Below are 22136 nucleotides of genomic sequence, written 5' to 3'. Positions count from 1 at the left end.
TGGTAATTTTCTATCCAATATTATTTCTGGTGGCCAGTTGTCTGTGGAAAGAATGTTGTAGGTGCTATTACCATTGACGATGTACTTTATATAGAAAGAACAATATATTTTATCGCAGACTTAAGAAACAAATTCATATGCACCGTAGAGACAGTAAAATAAAATACTTATTATTGACAAAACAAACTAAAACTAGTTCATAAGCCTTTCATCATACAAAAATTGTCTGTGTGCTTGGAAAGGGACTAGCATTTTTGACCTTTAAGATGTTACAACCATCGATAAATATTTAAGATTCAGTCCTTGCACCTCCGACCAAAAACAATAACTTCACGCACTTGATATATAATATTTTATCTAAATGCAATAAAATCGACAATATGTTGCTGGTTATCTACAGTAAACAGTAAAATATGTATTTTCTTGCATGCTCAGGTTGGATCAGCAAATGGTATAGCACTTCAACTCTACGGCCCTCACATACAACCACGTCATTGTGTCATCACCAACGCAGATGGGGTTACGTCGTTAACACCTTGTCATGCGGACGCCCATACATACGTTAACGGACAACGAATCCATCAAACGACGATCTTAAATCATGGAAGTCTTGTTAAATTTGGCAACAGTAACACGTATCGATTTTTAGATCCAGTTAATGAAGACAGGATGAGGCATCCGGCTGTAATGGATAACGCTAGGATATACGATAGGTGGGTTGATCTGTTTTTTAATGCATGCGCAACGCTTTTTCTTTTTTTTTTTTTGTCGCTTCATGTTTTTAAGTTGCTTTGTGCAAACATATAGCCGATCACCTCGCGCGCTGAGTCCAACCGAACCATCCAGAGAAAACATAGAAACGACATTTGATTTAGAAGGAAACGTTGAAACAATTTCTACAGCTAGTGGGGCCAGAGAGGATAACAGGTCGTTGGGATCTTCTTCCGAAAATAGGTCAGTAGTATGTGTGCTTTTCATCATTCTTTTATTTAGATTTGTTCGTGTAACTGCATTGCAAGATGTGTTTCGTTTTAACATTGATGGTTGGTCCCAATTGCACCGAAAAAATTACCGTGTTTTGCGTTGTTACATTATTCATTGAATTGTGTGCTTTGTGTAGGTGATATTTCAGATTACCTGTACTTGACCTGCGTATGTGAAATTTCGAAAGACAGCAATTTTTTACATAGACATAATATGGGAAAGTAATTATTTTTGGAAGTTACTACATATATGTATTTGTGATTGTAGCAACTTTACTTAGCATTTTAATTCACAGATTGTAAAGAGTTCTGTTTTTGAAACAGTGACTAGTATTTGTTATGAAAACTGATTTTTTCTGATTATTTCAGAAGTCATGATTTCATTTGCTTTGAGAGACAGATTTGCGTCTCATATCGGGAAAGAAATTTTCTTAACACGGTACCGGCGGTGGACAATTCAAATTCTGTGCCTGTAGTCTGTTCTGTGGCCTGTATGTAAGAACTACACATTCTTAAAAATCGCATAAGAGTTCAGTATGAAAGGTTATTTACTTAAATTACTGACTTATAACAATTTTAAATTGTATCACACAATATCACATTTTTGATGCAATTAATTCAGATTGTAATCAGGTTTTTGTTTAGACGCACAAAATTACCATATTGAAAGTAGCGGTTTAATAAGTTTGTAGTAAGTATGTATTAACCAAACTTGGACAAAGATAGCCATTCTGCTTGTTAGTGTTCGCTAATTTAGAATTGTCACATTTTAAATACTGCTGTACATTCAAAATAATACCCGACTATTCCTTTAAGTTTTTTCACATTGCTTGTTTGTTTGTGATGTCATTGACTTTTACGTTGTGACATCATAGACATTTTTACGGATAGAATACTTTATTTGCATTTTTAAGTAGTTACTACTTTGAAATATATTTCCAATAGGCCTACATACTTACTTGAAAAGCTGTACCAGAGTTTTTCAAATATGATTCAATTGTAACAATAAACTTGTATTTGGACCATATGTAAATTTAAACTGATCCAGTGACATTTTAATAAATGGAATTACATTTTTGCAGTAGAAACTGGCACATAATTATGGCCAGTTTCTACTGGCATTCTTAAAGTAAATGTTACGGATATTACCGATTATGAATTAGTATCCCTATCATACCTTCATGAAGGGCATTCATTTAGCTTCGCCAATTACACGTACAATTTAGCTGCTTCACGCCGTTTTATGCCAGTGAAATTTATTAGCCGTTTTTTTTTAATTGACAATAGTTCACATTTAATTTGAAACACCTCTACCGATTTTCTCTTATCGTACTATGCAATTTTTCTTTTTTTAACTGTGTTGTTTTAAATTTCATTCATCCAAATAATTACGAATTCTTAACACTGTACGAGAAATCCAGTAGGAGTATTAATCGTAGCAGATTCAAAATAATATTTCACTGCTTAATTTTTTTCATTCGGAAAGTGTAGTTAGGATTTTTTTGTAAAATTGAATAAAAAAAAAATAATACCACGAAATACACGTATGTATTAAACATCAAATTACTTTTATCTTAATTAATACTTGAATTGCTACCACAATGAAATTAGATGGAAATAAATTGCAGGCTTGGCTATATTTTTAGATACATTTTTTAATGACATGATCGGATAATGTTCTTCCTCTTCTGGATATTTTTAACAAGTTGCCAATGATTCTAGTTGTAATCATGAGCAGTTTATCTTCTAGAGTAACTTTTGTTCTTTTATCTTGGTTTGGGGGCATTTTTAGGTTATTTTGTAGCTGTCCAGTAACCACAATAATATTTAAAAACCTTGTAATTGATGCGTCATGTGACATTAGAGACTACTTTGTACCCCCTTTTTAGGTTATATATTACCCTTATATTTTAGCAGGACACAGATAGCAGTAAACAAGGTCAAGTGAAGAAAAATATGTTTAGTTTTGCGGTTGAAAACTAATAATGAAGGTTTTAGTTGCATAAAACTTATCTTGGACATTCATTTTGTTCCTGCAAATTTCACTTCTCTAGTAACAGAAATTAATAAGTTAAGAAGTTTACCTAAAAGTTTTATTATTCAGATGTCAAATCAAAATAACAAGAGTGTGCATAGTGAGGACATAATCATTTATCGAAACGATCATGGAGTTTAGTACAAAGTACCTTTGTAGTATATCATCTATGGTTTCAAAATACTGCGATATAATAACACGATTAATGCTCTGTAAACGGCAACAATCCTGTAACTTTGTTATTTTATTTTTCTTCATATAGGCTGAGTGGAATGGACAGATATCCCCGAGGCCAAGATCCAATTCTTCCAGCAGTACTCGAATTTCCCGAAGAACCTCAGGAACAATTTTTGGCTCGAGTGATCACCCATTTGGATGTAACAACACCAACATTTCGGCTAGCGCCAGCCTACACCTTATATCTTTGTGCTCGTTACCGAGCATCAACTCATTATCGACCAGAACTAACACCAACGGAACGTGCCCATAAACTCACCGTCTTACTTCAACATGCGGCAATGTTAATTAGGCATACTGTGCAAGACAGAAGTACCGAAAGTACCTCTCAGGCGTTCTGGTTAGCGAACGCTAGCGAACTTTTACACTTCCTCAAGTCAGATAGGCATGTGAGTGCTTTCTCAATACAAGCTCAGGATACGCTTGCAGACGCAGTTCAGTTGGCTTTCAAAAATTTAGTTGCGTGTTTAACAGACGAATTGAATTCAGCTATGGCTCACCTAATGTCTGTAGCTGGAGATGATCATCCCAGAGAAGTTATAAATATTTTAAGTGGTGCTATGAATTTACTGAGAAAATGTCGAGTAAATGCAGCTTTGACGATACAGTTGTTTTCGCAACTTTTCCATTGGATTTCGGCGAAAGCGTTAGCGAATGTTATTAGTAACAGTAATTTGTGCACGAGAACTTTTGGAAACAAACTTTTTAATAGACTGAGAAATTTACAAGCGTGGGCTGAATCACAGGGATTGGAATTGGCCGCAGAATGTCATCTCGCCAAAATTGTCCAGTGTGCGCATTTGATGCAAGCGCCTAAATATACTCCAGAGGAATTAGCTAATTTGTCATCGGCGTGCTTTAAATTAAATTCTATGCAATTAGGCGCCTTGCTACGGCAGTATAAAGGTAATCGTCTATTACATTCCTCAAATTATATGTACAAGTTATTTTTATCCAGCTGAACCAGGAGAGAAGCTAGCGCCGCCTGCTCTTCTGGAGCAAGCAGCAAAAGCCGCAGAAAGTGTAGCCGACGAATTAGCAAGAGCCGAAGGTCGAGAAGTCACGCTTTACGAGGATCCAGCACCGCCATTGCAGTTATTACTACCAGATGATGGTTTCAGTTGTGATGTGGTACAAGGAGTTCCTCCTGGCCTTGCCGATTTCTTGCATCCTCTACAAGCGTCAGGCTTGTGTCGTTTAGCGGCACAACCTACGAGTTCTGGGCACTGGACCGTTTACATGTCAGCTCCAAGACCACCAAGCGCACTAAGTACAACCCAACCAGAAGTAATTTGCTAATTTTTAAAATTATTTCAAGAACTTAACTTTTCTTTTATTTAATAATAGGTGCAGGTTATAAGGTTGCATAAAGCCGGTGGTGGAATGGGTTTGTCGATAGTTGCGGCGAAAGGAGCTGGGCAAGAACGTTTGGGCATTTACATAAAGTCGGTAGTACCAGGTGGTGCCGCGGATCGAGACGGTCGGCTAGCCGCTGGCGATCAGCTTCTGTCAGTTGATGGACAGTCTTTATTGGGTATTACACAAGAAAAAGCGGCAGAGTTTCTTGTAAGGACTGGCAGTGTTGTGACTTTAGAAGTTGCGAAAGGTGGCGCTGTATACCATGGGCTTGCTACACTGCTTCAACAGCCAAGTCCGACTCCTCATCGAGGTGAGTTATGGCATATAAAATATTTGTACGTAAATGTAATAAAACTATGTAAAATGAAGGCGAAAGTTGTTTATGATGGATTGCAGTCCTGAAATAAATGAAAAGTTGTTCTAATCAGCCGCTACTAAACTGAATGACATTCATTCTTAAGCGGTAACGAAGAAAAGTATTGTGATAGAATCATTTTGCCAAATGTCTAATTTCATATCTTATTAATGTTTCACAACTAGCGAAAAACAAAAATCCAGATGTGGTGTTTCCATCTGTTTGTCTGCTGTTGATTTGACATATACTCTCAAAACCTTCGAACCGATTACTTTGATACTCAAACGTACTTTATTTATCATTTATTTTCTTGAAAAATGAGAATGGCAAAACGCTAACAAAAATTCAACTATTCATACTGTCTAGAAAATAGACCGTTACTTAACCCGTAAGCACGCGCGTGGTTAAAATACCCGTGTCCTATATTTTGGCGTGCCCTTTCATGAATTCCTAGATTTGTCTTGCCTACTTTGGCTCATACCAAATACTTGTTTCGAAGATGAGTTCTTTTTGTGCAGTTCATCCGTAAGCATCGAGCGGATACTACTATTGGGAATTTAATTTCAATTTTTCCATATTTGCAAAAAAGGTACACACTGATGCATACTTTCGCTCTTTGCTTGGGATTTTATATAAAATGTGCTAAAAGAATAGGCACATATGTTCAAGGTTTTTGATAAATGCATACGAAAAAGGATCAGCGTCGAGTTTTGTCACATTCCATAGACAATTTTTTTAAAAGAAAAACTCTAATTTACGAAAGATTTATAAATTAGTTACAACAGCATTAAAACATTTTATCTTGTTTATTTTTGTTAATTAAAACCTCTGAAATGTACCTTTAACTGCTGTGGGTCAAATTCACCAACGCGTGTGCTTACGTGACAAAAGGAGACGCGTCTTCCTATGCGTTAAGTAATTTCGTTTGAAATCTGTACCTAAATATTTTTTATAGGTAGCTGAAAAAAGTTTGAGATATTGTTTTTATGTGATATTAATCACAGACTTGGAAACAAAATATTAACCAAAATATATCATTTCATCTTGTTCAGAAAATTAATGACGATAATAATAATTAATGAGCTCAGTCGAATTTGCTACAGGTTTAATTTGAATGCGTATTAAAATATTCCGTGCGCTGTAAATACAAGCTGCATGTGGATGAATAGTATTACCTCCCCAAAAAAATGTTTCACTCCGTTTGGAAGTACAAATACTCTCCGTTACGACACTTCACAATTATATTTACTACATATTTATTTCATTACTTGAGTATAATGTTGACTTGACCATTATTGTGGATTCAATTACGTCATAAACGACTGTCCTGCTTCTTATGGTATATTAATAGCTGTATATTGTTGCTAAAGTTTTTCGTAGTAAAGCTAAATGTGTCTATATTTGAAAACTGTAAAAAGCAGACAACCATTGAGAGTTGACGTCTGTATATATATATATATATATATTAAGTAACTATAATAAATGAAGTTCAGCTTTGTTTTAATTGCTATTTTTGGTGCGCAGAATATTTTGTAATTGCTGCTTGTTAAATACCAGGTCAGATGCCATTTGCAACCAGTTTTTTTAAATATTTACAATTTACAGTCTGCGTAGTTTACTTTCAGTGGGCAGAGAATATCAGTGTTCAACATTTCGAAATGTCATTGGTGCCGTGCTGAAAATTTTAAATTTTATATAGAAAAAGTGTTCGTCTTGTTGAAATAAATCTGAGCGTGATTCTTATGCCCGCATTCATGAATATTACAAATTCGTTTATGCACTAATTAAGTCGCCTACATTCGTATTTATTCAACTGCTTTACAATTCTCTTGAATAACGAATCTTATTTGGAAGTATAATTAAAATAGGTACAGAAACGAGGGCGTTCGATAAGAATATTTAACATTTTAGCCAACAGTTTTTCTAAATTTTTCATTTATAATCATGTGATATGTTGTAAGTTAATAGTCGTAAATAATACCTTCGCTGGAAGTAACGGTAAAATTTTGCATTTTTGCGATGTCCAAATATGTAAATAAGAATCATAAGTGTGTGTTTTTCTGGTGTCTGCACATAAAACAGTCTAAATCATTTTTACTTTCAATAGAATGATTATATAAATATAAATTTGATAAATATGTTTATCTTGCTCGGTTTAGTAATCGCTAGTTCGTGAATTAAAAATAAATAATTGAACAATTTGTTTGTGTTTTAACGTCCTTTTTTGAAACGCTATATCCGAAGTTAATTTATAGTACAAGTTGATATGTTATTCAAAAAAGTAGTTGTAATATATAATTAGATTTTTTTTCAAAGAAGCGAATGTTAATAATGGTTGCACCTAACACGGTAGCAAATGTGGAGTTAGTTATGGTCTGCAATATTTACAATAATGTATTACCATACAGTTAGTACTTAATTACGCGAGTCCACAAATTCAGCATACATGTTTCCTTATCTGAGGTTTTTACATTTTTGTACATGCAGCTGGGGATTTCTACGGTGAATCTTATTACGGGCTGCAAAGTTCTCAAGAGTCTCTCAACAGCCTGAATAATTGCCGCTTGTTTACACCACCAGCCACCAAACCAAAAAATAATGTGTTTTTCAACTCGGACGACACTTTATACAAAAAAGAATCGAGAAAACTTACGATACCTCGAATAGAAGTGGAATGTGAACCGGTTTTCAATTTACAAGTTACTGATTTTTCAGAACCATCTCCTAAAAATATTATTTTGGGCTATGACGAATCCGGCACAAATTTCGAAATGAAAAAAGTCGAAGATTTTGACGCAGATTCGCGTATTAATAACAAGTCATGGAAAGAGAAAGCAAACAGTTTCGTTCAGCAGAAAAGTTACTCGATAGATGTTCATGAAAATCCATACGTCGATATCGATCAAGTCTCAGATACGGATAAGTTTCTCAGTATTAGTGCAAAAAAATGTCGACAACAGAGACTGTACTCATCTTCTATGCAGGATTTGTCGAGTTCCACCTCCAGCATTAACAGCGGCGTACACGAATCTAATCTAGATTTAAGTCACATAGATCCAGACACTCCGATCAAACATAAAAACTGGAAATCGCCAGATGAAGTTCGCCACGGACAAGTCGACAGTCTTTCTAGTAGTTTAGAAACTAAAGCAATAAGTTTTCCCGATTTAAATAAAAGCGAACCTTTTGGAAATGGTAGTAAAAGCGTGAGTGAAGAGAAGTTAACTAATAAACTTACAGAGTATGAACGACTGGAGGTATTGAAATTATTGCGTGACTGGAGTTTGAATGGATCAGACTCTAAAAGTGATTTTAACTTCAGATTTTCAAGATCTTCTGATCATTTAGAAAAAGAAAACATTGAAAAATCTGAAAAATCAATTTTGAATGGTAATTTACGCTCGAGTAGTGTAAAGTTTTGTTCTGAACCAAATTTATCTCCAAACAAAAAAACCAAGGAAAATGATGTCATCTTTATTACCAAATATAGTTCAGATAATGATATTAAAGATAAGAAAAAGATTATCGAACGTGATTTTTTGCACAAGTGTCAGTTTAGAAACTGTATCTTCAATGAAGAATTTGCTAGTAAGTGCGAAACCAACGAACAAGATTTAAGTGCTCCAATAGAACATAAAGTTACTAAACCAAAAGGTATTTTGAAGAGTAGCAAAGAACGTTTACAGGAAACCGAGTGTCTTAATAACATACACAATTTACAATATAATTTACAAAAAACACCAAACTTGGGCCCAAGTAGTAGACGGCACAGTGAAATCATAGAACCAAAATCCTTCAACAGTCAATTAGTTAGATGCGATAGTTTGGAAAGATTAACGCATTTACAGAAAAAGTCTAACGTGTACAAAAAATTTCCAGATTCTTATGTAGTAACTAGACGTAGTAGTTTTTTTAGAAATAATCAAAAAAACAAAAACTACGGTGAAACTTTCAATAGATCACCTAAGAAGAGTCCAAAAATCATCGTACTGAAGAAAAAATACATTCCGAAAACCTGGAAAAGTTGTTCTGACATCAAAAATCGAAAAACTGTACGAAAATGTTGTCGCTATGCGAAAAAAAATTGTCCGATTTTGAAGAGTTGTTCTGAGGCCGCCAGGAAGACGCAGAGCTGCGTGGACATCGAACAGGATTACGCTGCTAGGTTAGCTGCATTAAAGGATAACCAAGTTGGCGCTTTTGATTGTAAGATAATGGCATTCAATGTTGCGCACGACTTTATTTTCTAGTTTAGACGCGATTATGTTGTTTTAATTTTGATGCAACATTTTTGTTTATTTCCATGGAACTTTTATTTCAATGTTATCGGGTTATTGTGACATTATAGATTTAAATATTTAATTTTTGCTTAGGTCCTCGACGCATGTCTGAGCGAGATTTGCCATCGAGGGTGGATTCAGAGCGCACCATCCCTTCTTCGAAATCTGTCCCAGCACTTCATCACATATCACCAAACTCTGAACAATCTCGGAATCCACACGATGTGTTTAACCCGGGTTATAGCCGAACTTCGTCCAATAATAGTATTAACACCAACAGCGCCACAACGACACCTTCCAATGGTCCATCCACAAACCCAGCCAATTTGCGTAGCAGGTCTACGCATAACCTACTGCAACAGGATGGGGGATTTTATCAGAATCTCAGTGTTTACAGGAACAAAATACCAAGCCCGCAACATTTGGGAGATAGGTGAGTTGGTATTATTGTCTAGTATATTCTAATGTGGACACGCTTCATCCGGCTGAGGTACACTTTTTTGCATTGTACGTGGTGTAAACAAATTTTTGAATCTTGCGAATCGCAAGTTGATCGGAAGCGGGATTCAACGACCTGGAAGAGTTATAAAACTATATCATTATGTAACGTGCATGATCTGACAAATGATTTGCTCGATGAATTCAGTTAGCAAAATGCCTGTTTCTTGAGCTGGAAGTCTTGCGTCCTTCTGTCGCTTTAATTATTTCTCGACTATGGATCACTCTCTCAGTGGTGTTCAACTACTAAACTAACTAAAATATTCTGCAAAAGAAATGTTTGGTAAAACATAATTACCCTCAAAAACGGTGCTTCACTTGCGAATGCACTAGACGGGGTCTTTTAAAAGACTTTGCTATTTAACCAGTGGAAAACAAGGACGCAAGGAAAAGGCAGGAGACAATGATTGTGTTTACAGTCTGAAAATATGTATTGAGAGTGGCAACATATTTAACTTGAATACCGTTATACACAAAAAAAAAAACAGTTAGGAAATTCAAAACTTTTTGCAGTTCACGAGACCTCAAAATTTCTGTACTAACACCTTATAAACAAATACACATTGAAATTGTTCCTGTAAACAATTGTCTTCAGGGAAAAAAAATTGCCATCTTTAGAATGACATTCTAATCTTATTGCGTGGATTGGAATTTTATCAATTTTATCTGATTGTTTCAAATTCCCGTTGAATGATTTAAACATTTTTTTGCAAACACTGAAATAACAAAAAAATTGATGTTATTTATTTTGACCACATACAATTTTTATTTTAAAATATTAACACTTCTTCTGTGGAATCCAGGGTTCTATTTTTGGCCGAGTCGTTGAGTAAGGCATGTACTGACCTACAGTTCCCGTCATGTTCTCAGTATGGTCGGCCATCCACTTGTAGTTCGGTCTAAAAGGCTCCTGATCTGGGATACATTCAGTTCTGTTGTGGAACCAACCATGCCATTCCGCTGGAATTTGACTACCATCGTACTCCATCTTATAATATGGTGCATACTCCACCCAGCGGTTACGACATAGGAAAAATCGCTTACTCTCGTAGTATTTATTACCGTATTTGTCGATTCCGACGCATTCTCCGACTTTTAACGTATCCATTCTATATAATTTATACAGGGAAGCCATGAGGCCCCCATTTTCTTTAATGATGTTTGGAACAGAGAGAACTTTATCTATGCCGAAGTATTTGGCCATAGTGCCACAATTTGATTTAAATTGCACAAACGTCAATCATGTCAAATTTATTTTCTACTTTTTTTACTTTAGTATTTTATTATATTTTAATACTTTCTATTAAAACGAATAATAGGGTCCAGTATTTCAGTGTTGGTTAAAATCAGGGGTAACAAATTTGGGTTACATTTTTGCCAAACGTAGGTAGTGAAACTTGGTTAAGTATATTTTGGTTATCTAAGCAACATTTTTCTTAAGTTGATATCATTATTGGTCGACCAGTTGAAAAGAGCATATGCAGGAAATTAGATATATTCTTTCATATTTTGAGTACAAGTGAATCGTATAAAAATTTAAAAAAGTGGCAAATATTTATTCTTCTAACTTGTTCTTGTTATTGATTATTTAATTTTTCAAAAATAATTTCAGGGTGTTAACTATAGTAATAAAAAATCTCGTTTGCTGAAAATTTCCAAACACCTGTCGTGCAGGTGGCAAGGAAATATTTTTTTAAAAGAAATTTAAAGACATGCAATAATTATCTATTGCAGTGTTAGAAACAGCACTGTTTATTTGTACTACTACCGTTAAAAAACTAAAGCAAAGCTGGAAGTAGGTAATGAATATTAAAATTCAAGAAAAAAATCGACTTCAACAAAATTGTAGGAGTAATACTTACATAAAAATCGGAAGACTTCAGAAATCGGTAGTATTGTCTTGCTTATGGATTTTCTACACTGCCAACTCAAAGTGGAACGCAGTATGGTTATGTCAACCATTCACTAAAGGTACTCAAAAAAGCTACAGATCAGGAGAAAAATGGATACTCAACTGCCGCTCAAAATGTGTCCCCTTAAAAATAAAAGTTGATCTGTTTTTGGATTTTATTCAAAACGAAACAAAAACTGAGTTATTTATGGTGATTCCATTTCATTTCAATGCTCTTCTGCAAAAAGTATATCCTGAAGATGGCGCTGGCCGAACAAGCTATCTTTTTTCGTCGTTGTTGCGTACAATAGAATTGAGAAAAACAGCAGAGTTCCTAATTGGAACTTCAGTCACAAAAGTTGTTACATGATGTCTGTTGTGGTTCAATTATGTCTTAAGTTTTCATTAATACTTAATGGAAAATTTGCTAAATAAGAACTAATTTTACAGGATGATTTTATATTTTCGTTTTATCATTTTGTATGCAATTAATCAGGTCACACTAAAAATATCCTTGATAACGAAACAACACAAATTAATAGCAAGTGAGATATTTTGTAGACTACCAAGGTTAACCCTGGAAATTAGAGAGTAATCAATTCCATTTTTTTTTTTTTTTTGGTGTTGTTTTTACTTAGTATATACATTGGACTAGAAACGGCCAAATGATGAACATTGACTTGGAAGCCACCACCATTAAGCAACCTATACTCTGTTCAAACGAAAGAGTCAGTGATCATGTGAAACCTGCGTAATGCATTCTGGAGACGAGTGCGCGTAAGATTACTGCTACTACTATCTAGCCCGTTTTACACTGTAGAGAAATTTTAAATTCTGCTCCCCCAAATTTATCGACCAATGGGCAGTTGAGCACGCGCTGATCACGTGGGTTTGTTGTTGAGTCTTTCACTTGAAAGATAAGATAGGATTATAGTAATGACTATTTACATCCGATTGTTTTTCTGGAAGGAACAAAGGTTCTATGAATCAGGTGTGAAATATGATGGAAAATATAGTGGTGTTATAACTTAATTACTATTCAATTTATGGTAATTTTTACGACTTTGTCAAAGTGGGCTGCAATACATCTGTCTGCCTGGCTGGATCCTTTCCTCTTTTAAAGTAACATTGAAAATCTTTTTCAAGTCAGCTCACGTCAGGCCAGGTCATTAATATGATTTTTCGTAAAATTAGTTTTAAACTTAAAAAAGTGTAATTGCCGCGACTATCATAATTGGAAAATTATTTTATTTAAAATCTAATTAAATTAACAACCGGCACATTAAATTTATACTGTCACCGTTAGTTGCAGTGAGTCTTTAAATTTTACACGTTTATATATTTTTTCAAGAATAATCGCAAATTATTTGTATTTATAATATAATATTAGTATCTAGTTACACAATTCAATATTGCAGAGGTTGTAGTGATATCATTCTATAACTTCCATATTTCTTGAAATTTTCAAATACAGCTTTTCGTTCGTGACCCTAATAAAGCCTAACAACCTAGGATAAAACAGTTAAAAGAAGATATGGATTTCGTTCACTGTATTATGTTTCAAAACTAATTCGGTAACAAATATTTAAAAGCGTTTTGATGTGAATTTTCCCCTGACTAACACAGTTGTCATCATTCATTTCCAAGTAACAATCGTCATTCCAAAAGTAGGAACTGTATCAAATTAACTTATCATTTATCTTCAATTGAGATTTATTGACAGTGTTTTAAAATTCAACATTTTTTCATTAAATCAAATGCATCTTTAATCGTCGAGATTTAGTTGAATTACTTACTACAGTAATTAATTTTGGTACCAGGACCATCTGCACTAACGAACAAAAAATAGATCTTGTAAATAGCAAACAATTATTATTAAGCAAGAGCCCATAGTAAAATATTTTTTACAGTAAACTTATTGTTAACACTGTCCTAATATTATTCTTTTTATATTGAAGGCTAATTTTTTTGACAAATGTAACTGTTTAATTCCCATTGTTATACGTACCTCAATTTTATCTATGTTAGGACTGCTAAACAAGAAAATTATTATTTTCGGTTTGTCTTAGCACATTGACTTTACTCGTTTCTCTCTTAAGACACACCTGAAGTCGATATTTATTAATTTGTTCAACCGGCTCTAAATGTCTGGTAAGCTTAGTTAACTTGTTCTAGTGGCAGTAAACAGCAAAAGCCTGACCACCACTTTTGAAATATATTATTCTTCTTTTTTTTTTTTTCGAAATTTGCCACGTTTTTGGCTACATACTTATGTAATATACACAGTAAAGTGCAATTTGTACGCTAGTCACGTATAAATTTTTGTTCTCACTTTCCAGAACTTCCGCCCTCCGAAGTTCTCAAAACTCTCTACAATCATCCGTAGCAAATTCACAACGGCCAGCATCAGCGTATTATCCGCCTCCGATGACTGTGAATGCATCTCGTTCCAATTTGCATCAATCAATTCCGAATTTGAAGAGTCCCCCGTCGACACATAAATTACATGGTGACGACAGTAGGTCCGGCTCATACCCTAGCGTTAATCAACATCATCCTCAAAATTACCCTGGACAGAATTACCCGAATACCAATTACCATCCACGAGCGGAGGATCATAACAGAACGTACAATTCGCCACCTTATCACTCTCAGACAATGAAGGAAAGTAACAATTCTTACGGTGGCCCGTTACACAATACCGCACCCAATTACATGAATGGTCAAAGGCAGGACGAAAGTCGGTATAATAACATTGGAGGAGGTTTGTTACGAGAAGATGTCGTAAGACAATCACAAAGTTCTCGTCATGAGGATATCATGAGATACTTGAGCACGAACAATGCGCGAATACCAGAGCCAAATCGAGTGCAAGAAGATATAAATAGACAAGGGGAAATGAGAATATCAAAAAGTGACGACATGCTAAAGCATCCAGTCAACCACCAGAATAGTGATATGATGAGATACGCCAGTAGTGGAAATATCAGAGCGCACGAAAGTAGCAAGGTGGAAATACCGTTATATCGAATGAAAGATGAAGAAGAATTAGACATGCGTATGGCTAACAATGTAAGATCTCAGAAAATGGTGGATAATGCAGAAATTTTAAACAGAAAGAAACAAAGTAGAATAGGAGGTCCTTCCCATCAGCCACAGAATCAAACATATCAACACTCGCCAAATAATCAAATATATTACCAACATCAACAATACTATAATAATGCGCCTTATTCTCCAAATTACAATATGCAGATGGCTCAAAATACACAAAGTATGCAAAACCTCAATTTAAACCAACAGTATTCACAACAAAGCTATCCAAATTATCATCAACAAAATCAATATTATCCTGCATCAAACCCTCAAGTAAATACGCCAACCTCTCCAACGTATAAATCTCCACCGGTTGCGCCTAAACCTGCGAAGAAACCGGACGAACCCCCAGAATTACCACCAACCAGCACTCATCCCTTATATTCCGCCAGTAGTCAAGATCCTCCAAAAATGGCATTCTATCCAACATCGACTGTCACGTCTACGAAAACTCCAAGGGATCCTTGGGCCAGAGAAGAACAGGAACGACAAGCGGAAGCTAGACGGGAAGCTTCAAGACAGTGGCAGGAACAACAGATTAGAGAATTGTTAGCCTTACCGCAGAGGACGCCTCAGCAAGAAGAACAATTGAGAGTGTTGCAACTGGAAAGGGAGTTTCAAAGGAGAGCTATGGAAGCTGCCGAGCAAGATGACGACGATACTGAAAAGGTAAGGTAATTGCGTCATCTTTACGTACAATACAATTAACTCATTTGTTTGCAGGAAAGTCCAAGTCCTAGTATGACTCAGCCTGCAGCTCCAAATACTGTACCTGTCAGTAAGCAGGAAACTCCTCCGACGTCGATTTTGAAGCCAGGAGTTCCGACTACTGCACATATCCAACCACCACCACCAGAACCTGTTGCACCTCCACCACCTGAAAGAGGTTCTAGTTTTGCAGTAATGTCCATGAGAGTTAAAGAAAATACAAAAAGGGTCTCTTTTGATACATCTGCAGCCACTCCACAACCTCCTCCAAATACGCTACAAATAGAGGAAACAATACGAGAAGATCCGAATGTAAGTAAGAAAATAGTAACTTTATTTCTCGACTATCAACATCTCGTTTGACGAAAGATTAATTTCAACTTTTCTCAATGTTTTACTATTTGAACAACACGAAAATATCGATCTCGGTTTCCGTTTTCTGACGTCTTTTTGTTATGGAATTTTACATTAACTTTGAGGAGTATCGTGTAGATGGCTAAACGAAAATCAGAACTTGTTTTTTTTGCCCACCAATACTTTTTTTTTTTAGTCAAAATGTTGTTACGTAAAGACTCTTTAAAGGTTATGTAATATCCTGTGGTTGATTAATTCACATTCATCTTTATTTTTTACATTTAAGAAAATCAGAAAATTCACCTTAGGACATACAAAACTGAACGCTCTGAAAAGTGAAATCTTGCAAACGGTTTAAGGTTATCGTAAATAGGGAATTAAAATGTATCTATTTATCTCAAAAAAATAGTGATGGCATGTCAGAAGTGTGATTATACTTCTTAATTTTATAAAAAAAGCGGACAAAATTATGCATAGTTCATAATATAATTTCTATACAAACTTGTCCATCCCTTTAAAAAACTATATCAACCGTGTAAAATATGCTTGTACCACTTACGACTTATCAATATAGTCAAATTTTTAAAAGGTTTACCTGTGCAAATTTTTGAGAAAACAATTCAAATTGTAGAACAATATTTCATTATGTATCATAAAAACTACTGAATTAACTGTTTTGAAACTTAGTACATGTATCAGTGTTGAGTTTTTACGCGAAACCTCAAGACTTTTGGAAAAAAATCAAAATTTTATAATAACATTTTGCAACTTAATTTTGAAATTGTAAAACGAATATGCTGAAATCTTGCAGATGTTTTACAGGTACCATAAACTTGGTAAATTTTTAATCAAATCGGTTTATCCCCCCCAAAAAATTAATGATGCCCCCTAAAAATACTCAGCCTATACTTTGATTTATCATTGCATTCATATTTTTTGGAATTGCTTCCACAGGTGACTAAAAAAAAAATTAATGAACCATAGCAAGCTTCTGTACCTTTACCTTAAGATTACATACATAACTTTATTTCAACTTATAGGGGTTAATCCTAAAGAAAAATAAAATTAGCAAAATTAAATCTTACAATTTTTCGAAAAAGCTGGATTTGTTTTACTGTACTTCAGGAGCGAGGGAAGTTGTGTCTAAATAGTCTTAGACCATGTTTTTGGTATACTCTAGGAAGGAATTTCCTTCATAATAAAAAAATATGTTTCAGGTAACTCCCCGTATTTTCTTTCATTTTCAATACTTGACATGTAAGGGTGACACGTGGGTTTGAGCACAGAGAAGCATTACACAGTGAAACGACTTTTATTTATTATCCATTTGCTGAAAATGTAAATTCAAAAAGACACTGAGCCTGGGTTTTTTGTCGCTTGCATCTGCAAATACTGAGTAACTATTAATGTTTATGATTTGTTTTGTCAGGTTGACAACATGTTTAAAATTTTATGTTAAAAAGTTGAAGACGTCGTTACAAAATTTTATTGTGAAAAACTCTTAGCTTATGCCTCTTTGCCTGTAACGCTCCACATATCTTTACTTTAACTTTTAAAACGAATAAAATTTTCAAAATCATATTTTATAATTACCCATATAAGAAACTGTTAGTTTTATTGTACTTTTGCGGTGAGGGAGGTTCTATTTCAATAGTTTTAGACCAATATTTACACGATTATTTCACCTGTAATATATTGCCGGCTTAATATAATTACTGTTATTAAACACGTTCTTTTACGTTTTTTTTAGAGTTTTATTCGTCAGGCCGAATCAATGCTTGCCTCTCCTACAACACCAACTGATGCTTCTCCAGGTGTTTCAACGGCCACCCCGGGAGTGATTGGAGCTCAGGAAGTATATAGGGATCCCAGAGCAAGAAGACTAGCCGAACAGGCGCAACAAAAAAATTTAACAATGCCAGCGGTTCCTGAGAAGCTTTCTTTTAAGGAAAAAATGAAAATGTTTGCGATGGAAACAGGCGAACAAGAAACTCCAAAAGACAAAAGCAAAATAAGCAGGGCACAAAGAGAAATTGACAATTTGGGATCACCAAGTTCGGGACTTGTTCATTAATCTTTGTTACTCATTCTAGTGAGTTTTACTTGTTAAATGTGTGATAGATTTTAAAAACCGTATATTAATTATATTTTGACCAAAATGACCAAATATACAAGATACTCTTAGTGGATTCTTATATCTCGTTATTGTATAATGTAATCCCATCAAATTATATACAAGTCTGCTAATTTATCTTGCATATCTAATTGTACCGTCCAACCTGCAGCTGACATGTGCGTGTACAACGACTAATTATTTAAGATCTACTGAATGTCTTGATTTTCAAACGTAGTGGCTTACAACGTGATTCAATTATTAGAGAGAGATAATGGTTTTTGTTTGATATAGAACTTTATTGAAATATATATTGTAAAATATTTTATAGATCCTATTTTCGTCATTTTATATATAAATTATTTTCCTAGAATGTAGAATAACCATGATATTGTAAAAGCAATACTTGCACATAAGGACCAATATTATACATACACATACATATTTTCAAATTATCTCTACATTCCTTCACACTTCTCAGCTTTTTTCAAGAATGCAATCTTAATTTCTTTATTAGAAGCAATATGTATGTTCATTTATTGAGATTTTATGACGTAGTGTATATAAAATATGTAAATTTGTCATTTGAAGTAGAAAAAGAATTCATTAGATTGTCATATATTTAAAATAATATAGTCAAAATTTATTGTTTTATTTCTTTATTTTATGTAATATTAATAAATGATATATTATAAACATTAGGTTTTTTTTCTTCAGTGAATTCAGTTAACAAGTGTTACCACGTATATTTACTTTGTGCTCTAATGGACTACTCTATCTAGCAAGTGAAGTTAAATTCCACTTAATGGAAAAGCAAGCAGCTGGCAATTCTCACCTTTAAAACAAGTCGCGCCATAACGCGCGGTTTGTGGAGAAAAATTGTGACAATTAAAATTACTGGCACACATTTTACAATAAAAAGGATCACCAGGAGTAAATGATAAAAAATAAAGCAATTTGTTTAAAATATACAAAGAAAATATATATTTAAGACGTTTGAAAAGTAATTGGATGACAATGTAAAGATTTCAGATCTAAAATACAAGCTTGCAAAGTTTCACTGAACTTTGGTACACTGATTAAAGTGACTTTTTGACCATCTTCACCTAAAACAAGTAAATGTTATCAGAAATTTTATTCTAGTTGTTGAAATAACAGTTCTCATCTTGATATAATAAAAACTTACCTATGCATTCACGACTTGAAAATTCTTTTTGATTTCCTGCAAAGAAAACATGTGGACAGTCATCAATTATAAATGGGTCAGATTCATAGAAAGGGAAGCACCCGAGGGTATCAGGAGCTGTTGGAGCTATGTGATTCCACTTTAAACAATATTCTAAACCTTCCAATGGATCAGTTATCTCTGAAAATTTTGTAATGTCATCCACAGGTTGTCCAGATGTTCCCAATATCTTAATTCCACCAACGGAGTAATAATAGGGATTAGAAACTTGATTCACTGATTTATATACTGATGCCTCAGGAAACATACAATAGTGCATAGGTTTTTGCGGTAAAATGTGGTTTGAAGGATCATGTGTCCCAGGCATCACATCTACATCTATTGTTTGACCTAACTGTAGCAAAAACTTGTCCAACAATTTCACAGCTTCAAAGGTTTCATTAGAGTCAGGTAGTCTAGACAACAAAGATATTGATGGTTTCACAGGTTCAGGTGTATTTCTAACGCTATTGCCTGTTATAATGACACGTGTAATTCTCGACGTTTCTATGCCACTTAGGTCACCAACAAGTCCAGAAATCCAATGTATCAGAAGTTGTAAATTAATTGCAAATTTTGCACTATTAATTAAGTCTAGACCACTTATAAATACTACATAGGCCGAATCTTCAAAAAGTGGTCTTGGGACTTGTTCTCTGAATCCTGCAAAGACATAATCTTCCACTACGAATCTACCTTTATCATCTCCAGTACCAAGGAGAGCACAGGAAATTCCCGTAACCAAGCTATCACACTGGAGGCAACCTACATAATAAATAATATTTACAACAGTTCACATATGTTACCCTTTACCACATACTAACTAAAAGGTATCTTTGTAGTTCATCTTCAATGTAAAGTTGGTCGGATTTATCTGTAAAATGCGTAATGATGGGTTGTGGCACAAGCTGATTTCCTTCAGCCAACTGTTTCAATATAGACGGTTTTAACTTCTGATTTTTAAAAATAGTACCAAGTACAACACATTTTGCGTGTTTTTCTTCTGATAACTTATGCAATTTACACACTGGATATGTTTTGCCCCATTTCTTTTCAATTCGATGCTCTAGTAACTTCGTCATTTCTTTTAACCGAACAATATAAATATTAAAATACTGTTTATTATAATTTGGTACTGCCTCCGACCACTTCTGTGAGAGGTTTATATAATCTAGTGATAATCGTTCTGAACTTTGTGGCATTGTTTTAAACACTACTACAACATTTAAAATATAAATAACATACAAAAATCTTGCGGTGTTTAGGTTATGTTTCTTTTGGGAAGTTGAGGTTTACTTGTCAAACAAGTTTACGCGCGCAAAATATAAGAACAGGAACGCCAACCGGCCAACATAAATTAGAATAAAACTCCAAGAATATGAGAAATTTATTTTTACTATTATTAATATTAAAGAACTCTCCTTATGCTCTCCTTTCCAGATTCCAACACAACAAATCTGTAAGTACTTGCATGCCAGATCGTATTTTTTACTACAGTTGTATATAGAGATAGTGAGAGTTGTATATAGAGAGGTGGTGCTTAATAATTTTTGGAAAAGCACCGTTATTTAAAAATACAACCAAAACACTATCATAATGTCGTAAAAGCAAAAATTGGTCGAATGTTATTTCGACAGAATTTCCCTCACCGCTGAAACACAATAAAAAAATTAAAGAAGCGTTCTGCGCGTAGGTTTTAAATGAGTTTTCCCTTAACAAAATTTTGTGATGACGTCATCAACATTTTTGCAAAGACACATAATAATATATCACTTTGGATAGATGCAAAAAAAATAATAACAACAACATTGTATTTCTAAATTTTCGGGAAAATGGAGTGGGCCGTTCCCGATTTAATCAATAAAATAAACTGACTCATTCAGTCACTCTGTATAAGCAATTTTAAATTGCTTTTTATTTATTTTAAAATATGATATGTTATTGCTGATAAAAGCCGAGCACAGAGATCGAATCATGGCTGATTTAGACGTTTTGTTTCCACCGTTGCCATGAAAACCACACGTCCTAGCCGCCTCATTCAAAGGGACTGCCGTCCCGTTCTGACAGTGCTGAGCAGGAGTAACTCCATCGCGCGTTTTAATTTTCATGCTGCGCGAGATGGACGTAAAACAGGTATGATAAATATTCTTGGATAATCTTGTCGGTAATACAGACATTCGGAAACAACTCCACACAGCCTACATTAATAATATTCGGGCACATAACGCAAGGGTTGACAAAAATCGCCATATATTATGCCGATTGATAATGTGCATAAAATTTTGTGGGGTGTTTGAACTTGCTTTACGTGGACATGACGAAAGTGGGGAACCACAAAATCCAGATATACTTCGAGGTCTGATTGATTTTATGGCTGAATTGGACTCTGCTTTATCAGATCATTTGAAAGAAGCAACGGTTTTTAAAGGGACGTCTAAAACTGTCCAAAATGAACTTTTAGATGCCATCGACGTAAAATTTTGACGAAGGCAAAAAGGTATGTGGATAAATCCTTTTTTACTTTTGTTGAATGTATTTTTGTATTTATTTCCGACACACAATTTCGTCTATTAATTGGTAATAACAACCTGTTTTATATCTTCAAATTTAACTCATTAATCAAATTGTGTCCTCCCATTTCAAAAGGTCACGAGCCGCCACTGTTGAAATCCACTATTCAACATTAATTTTGCTAAAAAGTCATTGCTAGAAGTGTAAAAAAGTGACAAGATTAAAATTCTTCTCCCAGTTGTCAAAATATTTAATTGCAAAACTTTATTTAAATAAAATTCGTGGCAGTATGAAACAAAATACATAACGACATACGTCCGAGAAGACTTTTTACAGTATAAGTTTCGAGTTTTGAACGTCTCACCTCTGGTCTCACTCATACTGTAAAATATGTGTTCCCGGACTTGTGACGTGAATTAAAATGTACCTAATCTGCTCGCATTAAAAATCCATGCAGAAAACATTACTTTTTTATAAATAATTGATAATAT

General features: G+C 34.3%; 3 protein-coding genes and 1 long non-coding RNA gene across 4 annotated transcripts in view; 1 reads left to right on the top strand and 3 right to left on the bottom strand.

The window, feature by feature from the left end:
* The window catches only part of Cno (canoe), a 76051-nt gene extending 58071 nt beyond the window's left edge, over positions 1-17980 (top strand). The window contains exons 8-17 of the mRNA XM_064045943.1: positions 436-713; positions 808-954; positions 3281-4161; positions 4214-4542; positions 4603-4924; positions 7457-9175; positions 9343-9682; positions 13978-15403; positions 15458-15754; positions 17547-17980. Coding sequence (XP_063902013.1) covers positions 436-713; positions 808-954; positions 3281-4161; positions 4214-4542; positions 4603-4924; positions 7457-9175; positions 9343-9682; positions 13978-15403; positions 15458-15754; positions 17547-17870 — 6063 coding nt within the window. The 3' untranslated portion in view covers positions 17871-17980. The remainder of the gene's footprint in view (positions 1-435; positions 714-807; positions 955-3280; positions 4162-4213; positions 4543-4602; positions 4925-7456; positions 9176-9342; positions 9683-13977; positions 15404-15457; positions 15755-17546) is intronic.
* LOC135121636 (uncharacterized) lies at positions 9258-10250 on the bottom strand. The gene is made up of 2 exons (XR_010279070.1): positions 10046-10250; positions 9258-9823 (listed from the first exon to the last, which is right to left on the bottom strand). It is a non-coding gene; the product is annotated as an uncharacterized LOC135121636 (long non-coding RNA).
* LOC135121617 (probable NADH dehydrogenase [ubiquinone] 1 alpha subcomplex subunit 12) lies at positions 10470-11133 on the bottom strand. The gene has a single exon (XM_064045933.1). It carries the CDS (start codon positions 10949-10951, stop codon positions 10526-10528), a length of 426 nt encoding a protein of 141 aa, XP_063902003.1. The 5' UTR covers positions 10952-11133; the 3' UTR covers positions 10470-10525.
* Positions 17981-18865: 885 nt separating the features above from the next.
* Positions 18866-20433, bottom strand: LOC135146243 (DNA polymerase delta subunit 2-like). Its single transcript, XM_064078406.1, has 3 exons — positions 19955-20433; positions 19096-19899; positions 18866-19015 (listed from the first exon to the last, which is right to left on the bottom strand). The coding sequence occupies exons 1-3, from the start codon at positions 20334-20336 to the stop codon at positions 18897-18899; spliced, it is 1305 nt and encodes a 434-aa protein (XP_063934476.1). The 5' UTR covers positions 20337-20433; the 3' UTR covers positions 18866-18896.
* Between the last annotated feature and the right edge of the window lie 1703 nt (positions 20434-22136).

Source organism: Zophobas morio, unplaced genomic scaffold (genome assembly GCF_036711695.1).
Source record: "Zophobas morio isolate AGI-343-1 ecotype UQ-CSIRO unplaced genomic scaffold, CSIRO_AGI_Zmor_V1 ptg000005l, whole genome shotgun sequence".
Lineage (NCBI taxonomy): Eukaryota > Metazoa > Arthropoda > Insecta > Coleoptera > Tenebrionidae > Zophobas > Zophobas morio.
Note: the sequence above shows the minus strand (reverse complement) of the source record. Positions and strands in the feature narration are given on the sequence as shown.